This window comes from Pongo abelii, chromosome 1 (genome assembly GCF_028885655.2).
Source record: "Pongo abelii isolate AG06213 chromosome 1, NHGRI_mPonAbe1-v2.0_pri, whole genome shotgun sequence".
Classification (NCBI taxonomy): Eukaryota; Metazoa; Chordata; class Mammalia; order Primates; family Hominidae; genus Pongo; species Pongo abelii.
In genome coordinates this window covers 36,606,970-36,622,229 of record NC_071985.2, presented here as the reverse complement: position 1 = coordinate 36,622,229, position 15,260 = coordinate 36,606,970, and the positions used below count along the sequence as shown (strand labels likewise).

Sequence of the window (15,260 nt, the reverse complement as noted above, 5' to 3'; positions counted from 1 at the left end):
TTTTTTAATTAGAGACAAGGTCTCACTATGTTGCCCAAGCTTGTCTCAAACTCCTAAGCTCAAGTGATCCTCCCACCTCAGCCTTCCTAAGTGCTAAGATTACGGTGTAAGCCACTGCACCTGGCTGAACCTCTGTATATATTAGTAAACATATGTTTCTTCATCATGTTTAATAACTGCATAATATTCCAGTATGTGAGTTTACCATATTTAACTTGCTATTGGTCATCTAGATTGTATTATAAACAACATGATTAACATAAATCTTTGTGCCCATTTTTAATTTTTTTAGGCTACATTACCAAAGTGCGTTTTTAAAATTTTAACAATAATGTTATTCTTCTGAACATTATCATCCTGAGTAGATACTTATTGATAGTAACAATAATAATTTATTTCATCAAATCTAAATGCTACTGATTTTAGAGGCACCATTGTTTACCATTGTTTTATGACCATTAAGAAAGAAAAAACACTGCCCGTTATACTATGAAATACCACTGAATCTAAATGAAATATACTATATCAATTTCAGAGATGTTAAAATAGGGGAGGAAATGCATCTTAGAATCAGTGAAATACCAGTACATAATCTATTTCATCTTTCCAGTACATGTTGGCAATTCTTGAATCAAACTGTCATGTAGCCTATGAGGTAGGCAGCCAAGCAGCAGAACAGTGACCTTTTACAAGCATTCATGTAAGCAACAAACTAAAGGACAATTAATCCATTAGTCAGGCAGGTTACCAAGTGTTCACTGTTTGCAGACTGCTTCATGTGCTAGGAGCTAGGGACTTCAATTGTTAATACCCCAGGGTTCTTTTCAGGAGCAGCATAGATTTACAATCAACATTTTAGCCATACCTCCCTCCCAGCCCTCATCCTCACCTAAAAAGAAAAAAAAAAGAGCCCATCAGTTGTTTTTACCAACTCATTTTCTTCTGTTTTATCTATAGTCTCCAAGGATCTGCTTCCCTTCAGTGTCATGTTTGACATGGCGTCTGCTGTCTTGTTTCAGGTACGGAATGAGCCCTGGAACATTTCTATTTCAGCAGAATATATTGCCCAGGTGAAAGGGATCTCAGTGGAAGAAGTTATAGAAGTGACAACACAGAATGCATTAAAACTGTTTCCTAAGCTCCGACACTTGCTCCAGAAATAGCTTCAAAACCATCCATTACAAAATCAAATCAACTGCAGGGGGCAGCATTTGAAAAATAGAAATGTTCTGATGAAGAATCTGAACTGAAGAAGCTGTTTTATAGGGTTATAGAAGATTGTAATTGTAGAGAAATATTTCTCTTAGAAATAAAACTGGGCTTGGATCCTGAAACCCTGGGTTCTGATTCTAGCCTTGTGCTGCTTTTCAATTAGCCGAGTTCTGGCAGGATATTAGGAAAATACTGCTACTTCTTACATTGCCCTTTTATATGGAACCACCACCTGAACTGAAACCGTTGCTACTGGGAAGGGTGGCTCCCACAGGAAGAGTATAAGCACTACTGTGATGAGGATGGAGTAAGCTAAAGTATACTTTTTTTTTTTGATAGAGTTTCGCTGTTGTTGCCCAGGCTGGAGTGTAATGGCACGATCTTGGCTCACCGCAACCTCCACTTCCCAAGTTCTAGCGAGTCTCCTCCCTCAGCCTCCCAAGTAGCTGGGATTACAGGCATGTGCCACTACGCCTGGATAATTTTGTATTTTTAGTAGAGACAGGGTTTCTCCATGTTGATCAGGCTGGTCTCGAATTCCCGACCTCAGGTGAGCCGCCCACCTCGGCCTCCCAAAGTGCTGGGATTACAGGCGTGAGCCACTGCGCCAGCCTAAAGTGTGATCTTACCACCTATTATTCTTCCCATAAGAGTTAGCCAGTGAAGGGAGAATGCCTGGTTTTCTATGCTATCAGAAATCTCTTTTCTAGGTTTGTAAAATTGAACTTTTAGTACTTCGAATTATTTCTCTTTAAGATAAAAGTGCATATGATTTTTACACTGATCTTAGATTTTTGACTTATGTGGCCAGTGGTTTAAACAATCATTATTAAATACCAAGCCCAAAAGTTTAGTTAATACACCAGTTTTAAGTTCTGGTCTGAATTTTGTCAACATATTTAGAATGTAAATGGCATTATTAAAAATGTATCTGATTTCTCTGTGAACAGTAATATTTCGTATTTTTAAGTTTAAAAATGTTAGTGTAAGCCAGGCACAATGGCATTCACCTGTAGTGCCAGCCACTCAGGAGGCTGAGATGGGAGGACCTTTTAAGCCCAAGTTTGAGTCAGGCCTGGGCAACGTAGTGAGATGTGAACACCTATCTCTAAAAAAGTAAATAAATAAAAATCTCAAAAAAATAAAAAATCTCAGGTGTAAAAACAGTTCTGTAGATAGATAGTAGTGATGGTAACACATCAGTGTGAAGGTATTTAATGCCACTGAACTGTACACTTATAAAGAATTAAGATGATAAATTATGTGTATTTACTACAATTTTTAAAAAATCTTATATGTAGTTTAACAGGTGTGGTCAATATCGAAACGTAGGTATTTAATGTTGTTAAATTATATAAGCAGCAAATGCTGGAAAAAGTACCTGTCATAGAAAAAAATAAACTTCCTAAATCAAAGTGATTTTATGAGATTATCTTCAATAAATATTTGGAAATGAATTCATTTATGGAAGAATCAAGAGTAGGTCAGATTGTCCAAACCAGACTAAGAAACTGAATAGGATATTTTATGAGGTATTTAATGACTCATCAGCACCATTATAAATGAAATTCCTACATTTAACAGGAGATTATATTAAAACCAGACTTTTAAGCTCTCTTCCAACTCTGTATTTCTTTTCCCTACTTCCTACCTCCTGTACACATACCCTTTGTCAGACTCTTACCATTACATAGATTAAGGTTCAAGTTAAATTACTTCATCTTGCCTTATCACCCCAGCCAGACATGATCTTTGCCCTCTAAATTGTTCATCCATTTGTTTGTTTCAGTTATTAAGCCCCTTCTATAGGCTGCCCACTAGTCTAGGTTCCTAGGTTACAAAGATGAATAAGATATGATCTTTGCCCTCAGTTCACAATTTAATCAAGGAGATAGCCAAGCAGACAAATAATTTCATAGCAATGTGAGAAGTGCTATTGTTAGAGGAACCCCTGCTTACCTGGCCTCTGGTTTAATAAAACATGACTAGAGGCCGGGCACAATGGCTCACGCCTGTAATCCCAGCACTTTGGGAGGCTGAGACAGGTGGATTACTTGAGGTCAGGAGTTCAAGACCAGCCCAGCCAACATGGCAAATCTACATCTCTACTAAAATACAAAAAAATCATTCAGGCATGGTGGAACACACCTGTGATCCTAGCTGCTCCAGAGGCTGAGGCACAAGAATCACTTGAACCCAGGAGGCCAAAATGGCAGTGAGCCAAGATCGCACCACTGCACTCCAGCCTGGGCGACAGAGCAAGACTCTGTCCCCACCCCCCCCCCAAAAAAAAAAAAAAAAAACATGACTAGAGTGACCCCATCTTAAAGTGAGTAACTAGGCACTCACAAGGCAGTTATAATATTAATACTTATGGTCTGAAAATAGCCATAAGTATTATAATTACAAAATATTCACACCTATAATCCTAGCCCTTTGTGAGGCCAAGGCATGTGGATCGCTTGAGGCCAGGAGCTTGAGACCAGACTGGCTCACATGGCAAAACCCCATCTCTACTAAAATATTAATACTTTAAAAAGCTGGGTGTGGTGGCACATGCCTGTAATCCCAGCTACTCAGGAGGCTGAGGCATGAGAATCGCTAGAACTTGGGAGGTGGCAGTTGCAGTGAGCCAAGATGGCGCCACTGCATTCCAACCTAAGCAACAGTGAGACTCTGTCTCAAAAAAAAAAAAAAAAAAAAAATTATGGTCATGCAGGACATCTCCCACTAAGCCTGCAGAATGTCCAGATGTCCTGAGTGCAGCCCACTTCACTCAAAGATAACATTAATGAATAGGCTTAGCTTGAAGGATTAATGGTCATTATAGCACCAATAGCCTTGACCTTTAGTGAGCATATTTGCACATTCCAAGTTTAATCATAGCTCCTTATAGTTTCTTCTAAGTAAGTAGAGACACTACCCAAGGACAGTGTGTTCCTCCTGCTTTCTGAGGACTCGCTACTCTCAAACAGAGTCATTCCAATAAACTTGCTTCATTCACTGTGCTCTGTGACTTGCCTCCAATTCTTCCCTGTGCTAGACCCAAGGACTGGCTCTTGGAGTCTCTTTTCCAGCAACACTACAGTAATGTAGAACAAAGTACTATAAACCAGTTCTTTGACACTTTCACGTATTCCTTTTGACTATAGCTACCTGTGTATGTGTTTTCCATCTTTAGAAATTGCAAGCCTTTTGAGAACAAACCAATTTTGGTTTGGTTTTGCATCTTCTACATAGTCTGAAACAAGGCCTGCAATATGATGTGCTCTCAAAAAAAAAAATTTTTTTTTTTGAGACAGAGTCTCGCTGTGTCACCCAGGCTGGAGTGCAATGGCGAGATCTCGGCTCACTGCAACCTCCGCTTCCCGAGTTCAAATGATTCTCTTGCCTCAGCCTCCAAAGTGGCTGTGATTACAGGCGCCCACCACCACAACCAACTAATTTTTTTGTATTTTTAGTAGAGATGGGGTTTCACCGTGTTGTCCAGGCTGGTCTCGAACTCCTGACCTCATGATCCGCCCTCCTCAGCTTCCCAAAGTGCTGGGATTACAGGCATGAGCCACCGCGCCCAGCCTCAAATATTTTTAAATAAATGAATGGAGGCAGTAAGTCTTAAACTGACTGCAATTGAGAAAAATATTTATCTTTCAATCTGCAATGGATATTGGATATTATATACCTTCCCACAATTTTTTTTTTTTTTTTTTTTGAGACGAGTCCCACTCTGTCGCCCAGGCTGGAGTGCAGTGGCACGATCTCGGCTCACTGCAACCAGCACCTCCTGGGTTCAAGTGATTCTCCTGCCCCAGCCTCCTGAGTAACTGGGATTACAGGCACCTGCCACCATGCCCAGCTTATTTTTTGTATTTTTAGTGGAGATAGGGTTTCACCATGTTGACCAGGCAGGTCTTGAACTCCTGATCTCAGGTGATCCACCTGCCTCAGCCTCCCAAAGTGCTGGGATTACAAGTGTGAGCCACCAAGTGTGGCCTCCTTTCCACAGTTTTTGAGAAACATATTTTTCTCCTTTAACTTATAAATCTACTAAATACCATCCAGAGATTTCCTAATGTTGAACCATTCTGAAAAATAGGGATAAACTCTTTTGGCCTGGAACAAGTCTTTCTGCATTCTATAGGAACACCCTGTCCCCTCAACTGAAAGGCAAAAAGGGATCTGCCGCCTCCCTCCCCACACTGCCCCAGCATATGGTGACCTTCCTTACTAAAGGAAATGGTTCGTATTCTAGCTCTTTTTTTTCTTTTCTTTCTTTCTTTTTATTTATTTATTTATTTTTGGGTTAGAGCAGAAGTTTAATACGCAAAAGGAAGAAAGCTGTCTGGATGAGAGAGGGGTCCCAGAAAGATGGATGGGTTGCCCTCTTATTCTATTTCTTGTCTTTATTTGAGTAAGAATCAGATGAAATTGTATTATTCTTTAAAGAATTGTTATCAGCTCTTTTCTTTCATTATTTTGTAACTAAGAGTTCATTTAATCACTTTGCTGCTTGCTCTTTATCTCTGGTTCACTATTTTCCTGTCGTAATCCCCTCCGTACTTTGCTGTTGCACATTTCCTTCCCCTCTCCAAGCCCGCCTTCTAAACTAAACATAAAGAGGAATCCTGTTTTTGCATGGTCAAGCTACACTTATACTTCAGAGTTTAATTTCTTGCCTTTGCCCTTTCTTGCCCTTTTGTGCTTTTGACAGAATAGTTCAAAGCAGCATATGTAAATTTTCATTTCATTTATAGGATCTGAGTAACTTAGAAAGGGTTTCCAGAGACTGTTCTATGCTTGTTAGAGCTTAGCTTTTCAAGCATAGGCAAATCTCACTGTCCTTTATAAATTATGACAAAGTCAGTACTGATAATTACAGAGTCAGTCAAAAAGATAAAATGGAAAGAGATGAGATTATTCAAAGATTACCAGTGCTACAAGTTTAAACATAGGACTCTAAGCAAAAATATCCTAATAGGACCTCCTGAAACCCTTCCTCTGGCTAATTCTGAAACACACGTATCTCCAAAAAAGATGACTTCTTTGGTGAGCATTCCTGTAATTCATGAAAATCTGTATTATTTATGCCTTAGGTATTAAAAATGGTGCAAGTAACTTCTCATTTCTCAGTTTAGTAGTTTAAGTTATACATATTGAGGCTAGGCACAGTGGCTCACGCCTGTAATCCCAGCACTTTGGGAGGCTGAGGCAGGTGGATCTCTTGAGGTCAGGAGTTCGAGACCAGCCTGGCCAACATGGCAAAACCCTGCCTCTACTAAAAACACAAAAATTAGCTGGTCGTGGTGGCATGCACCTGTGGTCCCAGCTACTCAAGAGGCTGAAGGAGGAGAATCACTTCAACCCAGGAGGTGGAGGTTGCAGTAAGCTGAGATTGTGCCACTGCACTCCAGCCTGGACAACAAGGCGAGATTCAGTCTCAAAAAAAAGTTGTACATGTTGAGAACCTTGCCTAGTGTGCAAGAACAGAAAGTGTTAAGAGTCTAATGTGTGTACAAGACTTTTCTGTGGATTACTTCTGAGGCCCAAGTAATTTAACTAAATTGTATAAATTCTCACAGCTAATGTGTGATACATTTAGAACTATAATACCCTGACTTCCATCCCAGCACTGTTTTCCAAATATCAAATGCCTCCCAGTCTGCCGTCTACATGAGCTTAAGTGACATCCTTCACAGGCCATCCTTAGAGTATTGCAAATCAGGAACTCTGAATTGGGAGGCTGGCCTCTGAGTGTACAGGCAATAACTGAGGGAAATATTAGGGAGGGAGAAGGGATCTTGCGGTTCACATGGATGGATATTAGACAGGTTTGTTGTTTTTGTTTTGTTTTGTTTTTGGTCATCCCATATGTGAGTTCCCTTTGTGTGGGGAATGCCTCACCTTATTAAGCGAACCTGCTTCCCACTATAGAAGTTAAAACTGCCAAGCAATCACTTTCCAGCCTCTCTTGCAACCAGGACACTGATTTTAAAAAGCCAGGACTGAGCTTACTCCATGCTCACAAGTGTGGGTACTGTGGCAGGGATTTTAATGGCAACATTCTGAGCCTAGCTTGCAGAAGGTGGCAGTGTGTTAGCCACACAGTCTATGCCCAGTGTCTGTGGCAGTGGAGTCTCTATGGTTCTTGTACACTGGCATGAGTTTGTTTTGTCATCCCTCCCGGAAATTTTATGAACTATTCAATATCCTTCAGTAAATTCCTTTTCTGCTTAAATTAACCAAATTTGGCTGGGCACAGTGGCTTGTGCCTATAATCCCAGCACTTTGGGGGGCCAAGGCGAGAGGATTTCAAGGGGGCTAGGAGTTCAAGACCAGCCTGAGCAACATAGGGAGACTCGGTCTCTACAAAACATTTAAAAACTCGCCAGGCATGGTGGTGCATGCCTGTATTCCCAGCTACTTGAGAGGCTGAGGTAGAAGGATCGCTTGGGCCCAGGAGGTTGAGGCTACAGTGAGCCATGATCGTGTCACTGCACTCCAGCCTGGGTGACAGAGCAAGACTGTGTTAAAAAAAAAAAAAATAATAATAATAATAATAATAAATTAGCCAGATTTTGTTTCTGATGCTTGCCTTTTTTTTTTTTTTTTTTTTTTCTTGAGACAGAGTCTTTCTCTGTCACCCAGGCTGGAGTGCACTGGTGCGATCTTGGCTCACTGCAACCTCCGCCTCCTGGGTTCGAGCAATTCTCCTGCCTCAGCCTCCTGAGTAGTTGGGATTACAGGTGCCCACCACCATGCCTAGCTAATTGTTGTGTTTTTAGTAGAGACAGGGTTTCTCCATGTTGGTCAGGCTGGTCTCGAATACCTGGCCTCGGGTGATCCACCCGCCTCGGCCTCCCAAAGTGCTGGGATTACAGGCGTGAGCCACCACGCCCAGTCATGATGCTTGCATTTTTAAGAACCCTGTTTAATGAGAAAATCAATACCCTGAAGTAGTTGTCATCAAGAGACCCTTAGGAAAATGAAGGAAAATAGGAAAGCAGGAAGAGAGGGAAATCTGGGATTGGTTATATAGCCTGCATAGGTCTCCAGGCAGCAAAATTCCAATTAATTTAAAGGATGAGACACTGGAAGGATATGGAAGATGCTGATCAAACTTGTGAAAGCATTTTAAATTCTTATGGCAAGAAGGATATGTATTGACTTGGGGGCAACCAAGGGATACACTGCAATGAACATTTTTTAATATTTTGGGTCTACTTTTCATATAATAAAGTGAGAAAGCCCTCATTTTATGAGGCAGAACCCATCTTCCACCCTAGAAACTGAAAATGCCAAATACTTACTTTCCCAGTGTTCCTCACTATTATGGCAAATACATGACTTAAGTTCCACCAATCAGAGGTACACAGCCCAGATTTTGAGTCAGAAGCCAGGAATATAAAGAAACCAACTGCATGGGACTTTGTGCTGGTGTGGGAAGTAGCAACTGCACCCATTTTCAGAGGCAGTGGTGGCACTGATCCTAGTAGCTGTATCCAGTGTCCCAAGGCAGTGAGTCTTCATGGACCAGCCTTGTGACCTGATTTGGGGCACTGTTTCTAGCTCTATAACCTACAAACCTGGTTTTTGGCCCTCTTGGAGATTATGTGAGCTACTTAATATATTTAATAAATTTGTATGCTTAAATTAGTCAAGGTTGGTTTCTGTTTCTTGAAACTAAACTCTGACTGTTAGAGAAGGCAATCAGTCCACAAAACTCCGCCATTCCCAAGACCAAAACTTACCTTCCTCTCTTTCACTCCCACCTTTCATGTATTTTGAGGCTTCTTTCCTGATTTTAAAATGTCAGGATAGGCAATAAGAACTTTGAATTTTCCAGGAATTGCTTAACCTCAACCCCAGAGATGGTCTTGAGCCATTAAACCCTTGGGGGTAGTTATGCCTTGCAATTCATCAATAGCCACAATTCACTGTTTATGTAATACTCCTGTCATTATAAAAAGCCCTCTTGTTGAGGCCGGGAGTGGTGGCTTATGCCTGTAATCCCAGCACTTTGGGAGGCTAAGGCGGGAGGATCACTTGAGATAAGAGTTCCAGACCAGCCTGGCCAAATGGTGAAACCCGTCTCTACTAAAAATACAAAAAGTAGCCAGGCATGGTGGGTGTGCCTGTAGTTCCAGCTACTCGGGAGGCTGAGGCATGAGAATCACTTGAACCCAGGAGGTGGGGGTTGAAGTAAGATGAGATCGAGCCACTGTACCCCAGCCTGGGTGACTGAGCAAGACTCTGTTAAAACAAACAAACAAACAAAAAAAAACTCAGAAGAAAAGTCAGGAGTCAGGAATTAATTTGACCAGAAAAAATACACCCTTTGGAATCAAACAAAGGATCAAGTCTGTGAAATTGTAGCCCAAAACCCCACACAAAACAAGCCCTAGGGGAACTTCTCCCCAATCCCCAAAGGTCACAAGAGATCTCCAATAACCCCAATTCCCAAGGTTCCTCTCTGGATTTGAGGTATGTCACACAGCTACCTCTACCACCACAACAAAGCTTGTCAATGCAATACTGTCACCAAACAGAAATGTACTGGACTGCTGAACAGATATTATCAGGGAAGTCCATTTTAACAGGGGCCTTCTGAAATCAGTAGCTTCCTATAGAAGGACTCTACATGCAAATATCATTTGAATCTGCTTCCTCTCACTTTCTTATCTGGGACCCAAATGGAAACATTTATTATTGATGTCAAGTAAAGAAGCCTAAAAACGATCATTGAAATATCTAGTTTCCTGTCTGTGCCAGGGCGGCACGTGGTCCACGCCAAGCAATAGAGATGCTCAGGCTGTGCCCTCAGGGACCAAATGGGAGACAGCAGCACCTGCGGGGACAGAGAGCCCAGACATCAAGCTCTTTGGGAAGTGGAGCATCCATGATGTGCATGTAGATGAATGACATTTCCCTGCAGGATTACATTGCAGTGAAGAAGTATGCCAAGCACCTGCCTCACAGTGCAGGGCAGTATGCCGCCAAACGCTTCCTCAAAGCTCAGCACCCCACTGTGGATTGCCTCACTCACTCCATGATGATGCACGGCTGCAACAACTGCAAGAAGCTTGTGACCTTGCGCGTCGCCAAGCATGCCTTCGAGACCATTCACCTGCTCACAGGAGAGGGCTCTCTGCAGGTCCTGGTGAACGCCGTCATCAACAGTGGTCCCCGGGAGGACTCCACACATGTTGGGCGAGCCGAGCCTGGACCGTGAGACGACAGACTGTGGAAGTGTCCCCATTGTGCCGTGTGAATCAGACCATCTGGCTGCTGTGCGCAGGCGCTCATGAGGCCCTTTGGGGCAGCCCCATGAAAAGAAAAGAAAAGGAGAGAAGAGGAGAGGAGAGGGAAAGAAAGAGAGAGAAGGAAGAGAGAATAAGAAAGAAAAAGAAAGAAAAGAAAGAAAGAAGAGACAAGAAAGAAAGAAAAGAAAGAGAAAGAAAGATCTAAAACAGTTAATAAAATAGCAATTTGGTTTTTGTGTGTGGGTTTTTTTTTTTTTTTGAGATGGGGTCTCACTCGACAGAGTGACAATCCAGGCCCAGGCTGGAATGCAGTGGCGCCATCTTGGCTCACTGCAACCTCTGCCTCCCTGGTCCAAGCCATCCTCCCACCTCAGCCTCCCAAGTAGCTGGGACCACAGGCATGAGCCACCATGCCTGGCTAATTTTTGTATTTTTGGTAGAGACAGGGTTTCGCCATGTTACTCAGGCTGGTCTTGAACTCCTGAGCTCAAGCGATCATCCCACCTTAGCCTCCCAAAGAGCTGGGATTACAGGCATGAGCCATTGTGGCCACACACAAAATTTGTTTTTTTATTTAAATATTATTAATTTATGTTTAGGGACGGGGTCTCGCTGTGTTGCCCAAGCTTGTCTTGAACTCCCGGCCTCAAGCAATCCTCCAGCCTTGGCCTCCCAAAGTGCTGGAATTACAGGCATGAGCCACCACACCCAGCCACAAATAGCAAATTTCTTACAATTCCTTCAGAGTGCCAGTCAGCCTTGCTCTTTACTAAATTTCCCAGAAGCCTACCAAGGCTGCCCCATGGATTTCCTGAGCCACGTGTTAGAGCTGAGGATAATGGGTTTCATGTGGGGCCTCCTCTACCCCTCTCTGGTTCTCAAGGGCACGGGCAAGGCCAGAGTCCATCCCCGCCGGTGGAATTCCGAGAGTGGGGAATTGGGAATCATGAGCATTGGCCTGGGTCTTTCAGATGCCAGAGAATCCCCCAGTATAAGGTAAAGGGTTATTTTGGGGGATAGTTCTGTGATGGTTAATTTGATGTGTCAACTTCATGAAGCTACATTACTCAGCTAGTTGGTTAAACGTTATTCTAGATGTTTCTGTGAAGGTATATTGTAAATTAGATTAACGTTTAAATCAGTGGACTGTGAGTGAAGCACATTGCCCTCTGTAAAGTGGGTTGGCTTCATCCAATCAGTCCAAGGCTTTATAAATAGAAAAAGACTCACCTCCCCAAGCAAGAAGGAATTCCACCAGCAGACTGCCTTTGGGCTTTGCAGGGAGCCAGGGCAGAAAAGGAGGAAAGTGTCTGTGATTTAGTGCTACTGAGGAAACCCATGCATTGACAGATATGAAACACTCCTGGGAGGGGGTAGAGAGCATGTGGACTTTCTGCCATATCAGGTAAGGTCAGAGTCCCAACAGATATATTGTCTTGTGACTTTTGAGTTTCTGGTTTTAGCCTGTGACTGTTGTAGGGTGTATAGAGGAGGATAAAGTAGAAAATGCCTAAGGTGGTGTTAGAAATGCAAAATGCTTGTTCCCCAGTGCCACAAAGAAATAGCACTCCAACATAAATTTAATTTTCTCAGCAAGGCAATTTTTACTTTCTGCAGAAAGGGTGCCCCTCACAGATGGAACAATGGCGAGAGCACACCTGGACAGGGGAAGGGAACGGGTTCTTATTCCTGATGCAGGTAGCCCCTACTGCTGTGTCGTTCCCCTATTGGCTAATGTTGGACAGCACAGTCTAAGCTAATTCCAATTGGCTATTTTAAAAAGATCAGGAGTACGAGCTGGAGTGGCAGGGTGAGTAGTTTGGCGGGAAAGACGGTTAGGAACAGGTAACTAAAGGTGAGTTAGGTCAGAGTGGGTGACCAGGCGTGACTCAGCTCAGAGCAGGTGACCAGAATGAGTCAGGATGAAGCAGGTGACCAGGGGAACAGATGTGAACTACTAATTAGGACTGGCGGGAAAGTTGTTTACTGAAACTAGAGGCAAGGGGGTGAAGAGAACCAGGAAGTTAAACTTTAAAATAGAGAATCAAAGAATAAGATAGCTGAACATACTAACATACTCAGCAAGGCGTGGTGGCTCACGCCTCTAATCCCAGCACATTGGGAGGCTGAGGTGGGTGGATCATTTGAGATTAGGAGTTCAAAACCAGCTTGACCAATATGGTGAAACCCTGTCTCTACTAAAAATACAAAAATTAGCCAGATGTGTTGGCACATGCCTGTAATCTCAGCTACTTGGGAGGCTAAGGCAGGAGAATTGCATGAACCCAGGAGAAGGAGGTTGCAGTGAGCCAAGATCGCACCACTGCACTCCAACCTGGGTGACAAAGCTAGACTCCATCTCAAAAAGAAAAAAAAAAAAAAAAAACAGGCCAGGCACAGTGGCTCATGCCTGTAATCCCAGCACTTTGGGAGGCCGAGGTGGGTGGATCATGAGGTCAGGAGATTGAGACCATCCTGGCTAACACGGTGAAACCCAGTCTCTACTAAAAATTTAAAAAAAAAAAAAATTAGGCGGGTGTGGTGGCGGGTGCCTGTATTCCCAGCTACTTGGGAGGCTGAGGCAGAAGAATGGCATGAACCTGGGAGGCGGAGCTGGCAGTGAGCCAATCACGCCACTGCACTCTAGCCTGGGAGACAGAGCGAGACTCCGTCTCAAAACAAACAAACAAACAAAACATGCTAACATACTGATTCTTTGAAAAGAAACTTGGGGTTCACTATAAATTTAACAGTGGGATCAGGGGTGAGGGAAGGTTTCCAGAAGGAGGTGGTATCAAATTAAATCTTGCACAAATCGAAGTTAGGTAGAGAGGAGGTAACAGAATGAGGCAAGTTCAGAGAGTCACAAGTAGTTCTATAAAACCAGAGGCACGTAGGGGAGGAGGTGTAGGGTTAGGAGAGAGCTGAGGTTAGAGAATGTGTTAATTGTACTGTCCAGCTGGGTGTGGTGGCTCATATCTGTAATCCCAGCACTTTGGGAAGCTGATGTGGGAGGATTGCTTGAAGCCAGGAGTTTGAAACCAGCCTGGTCAACATAGCCAAAGTAAAAAAATTAGCTGGGCATGGTGGTGCACACCTGTCTTCCCAGCTACTTAGGAGGCTAAGGTGGGACAATTGCTTGAGCAGGAGAGGTTGAGGCTGCATTGAGCCATGATCACCCCACAGCACTCCAGCCTGGGCAACAGAGTGAGACCCTGTCTCAAAAAGAAAAAGAAGAAAAAGAAATGTACCGTCCATACCCTGACACTCCTTTACCACCTATGTGTTTATTTCCTATTATTCATCCTAGCTAGAGCCAAAGAAATAATACTGTATTTGATAGTCTTTATTTGAGCTTCTGAATGTGTGGAGATAATTATCTACAGGACTTCCATGTTTCTGCACATCTAGGGAGCAGAGGCACTGACAACCTTTGTTCCAGATAATCTCTTTGGAAGATCATGACTCCCTCTGGAGCAGAGGGCAGCTCTGTTTACCATCCACTATAATGAAGATAATGTCTCTTTCTGGGCAAAGGTTGGGTTTCTTTAAGCTCAGGATTCCTCAGCTATGAGGCCAAACCTCTGTGTGTGTGGCATCTACCTGGACATCCTCACATCGCCCCATGGATCTTGAGGGAGTGGGGGAGGGCAAGGGGAACCAACCCGAACATGAGGCTTGTGTTCCTTGCTGTGCTTTAAGTAGTAAAATCCTTTGCCTCTGAACCAGGAGCCTCATGTCTTCTGTAGGTGCCCATGACAGCTGTGCCAGGATAATCCTTTAGTTATTGACACTAGGTATTTGCTTTAAAACAAACAAACAAACAAAAGCAGTCCAGATGAAGTGGCTCATGCCTGTAATGCCAGCACTCTGGGAGGCTGAGAAGGGCGGATTGCTTGAGGCCAGGAGTTCAAGACCAGCAACATGGTGAAACCCCATCTCTACTAAAAATACAAAAATTAGCCAGGCATACACTTGTAATCCCAGCTACTCAGGAGGCTGAGGTGGGAGAATCATCTGAGCCCAGGAAGTCCAGCTGCAGCGAGCCATGATCATGCCACTGCACTCAAGCCTGGGTGACAGAATGAGACCCTGTCTCAAAAAAAAAAAAAAAAGGCAGACTTTCGCCATGTTGCACAGGGTGGAGGGCAGTGGCTATTCACAGGCATGATCCTGGCACACTACAGCCTTGAACTCCTGGACTCAAGTGATCCTCCCACCGGCCTCCTGAGTAGCTGGGACTATAGGTATCTACTACCACTGCCTGGCTAGGTACTTGAGACGGAGTCTTGCTCTGTTGCCCAGGCTAGAGTGCAGTGGCGCGATCTCGGCTCACTGCAAGCTCCACCTCCCAGGTTCATGCCATTCTCCTGCCTCAGCCTCCCGAGCAGCTGGGACTACAGGTGCCCGCCACCACGCCCGGCTAATTTTTTGTATTTTTGGTAGAGACAGAGTTTCACCGTGTTAGCCAGGATGGTCTTGATCTCCTGACCTTGTGATCCGCCCGCCTCGGCCTCCCAAAGTGCTGGGATTACAGGCTTGAGCCACCACGCCTGGCCTGGTATTTGCCTTTTGGGAAGTGAAAAATTAGCTGTAGTTCTGTGTTGTTTATTATTATTTTTTTTAACATATTCTCGTGGTTGATGAGTCTTATCCACACTGTGCCCTACTATATAGTCCTGGCTGACATAGGGTTTTAAGCCAGCTGACTTATCCATATCCCTTCAAATATCAGAATGCTTTGGCTCTCTATGAATCTGAGCTTCCTGTGGAAGTAGAGGGCAACCA

At 43.6% G+C, this 15,260-nt stretch overlaps 1 protein-coding gene and 1 pseudogene across 7 annotated transcripts in view; both read left to right on the top strand.

Moving 5' to 3' along the window:
• TATDN3 (TatD DNase domain containing 3) overlaps positions 1 to 15,260 on the top strand; it is a 70,435-nt gene that overhangs the window by 27,021 nt on the left and 28,154 nt on the right. For 4 of the 7 annotated variants that reach the window (XM_024238387.3, XM_024238380.3, XM_054520760.2 and 1 more), the window contains one exon: positions 1,020 to 2,835. The exons of 2 other annotated variants lie outside the window; for them this stretch is intronic. In XM_024238387.3, coding sequence (XP_024094155.1) covers positions 1,020 to 1,163 — 144 coding nt within the window. In that variant the 3' untranslated portion in view covers positions 1,164 to 2,835. Of the gene's footprint in view, positions 1 to 957; positions 2,836 to 15,260 lie in introns of those variants that run through there. One more of the 7 variants, XM_054520738.2, reaches the window with a different exon arrangement.
• On the top strand, positions 2,401 to 14,509 carry LOC129060571 (small ribosomal subunit protein uS7-like; annotated as a pseudogene).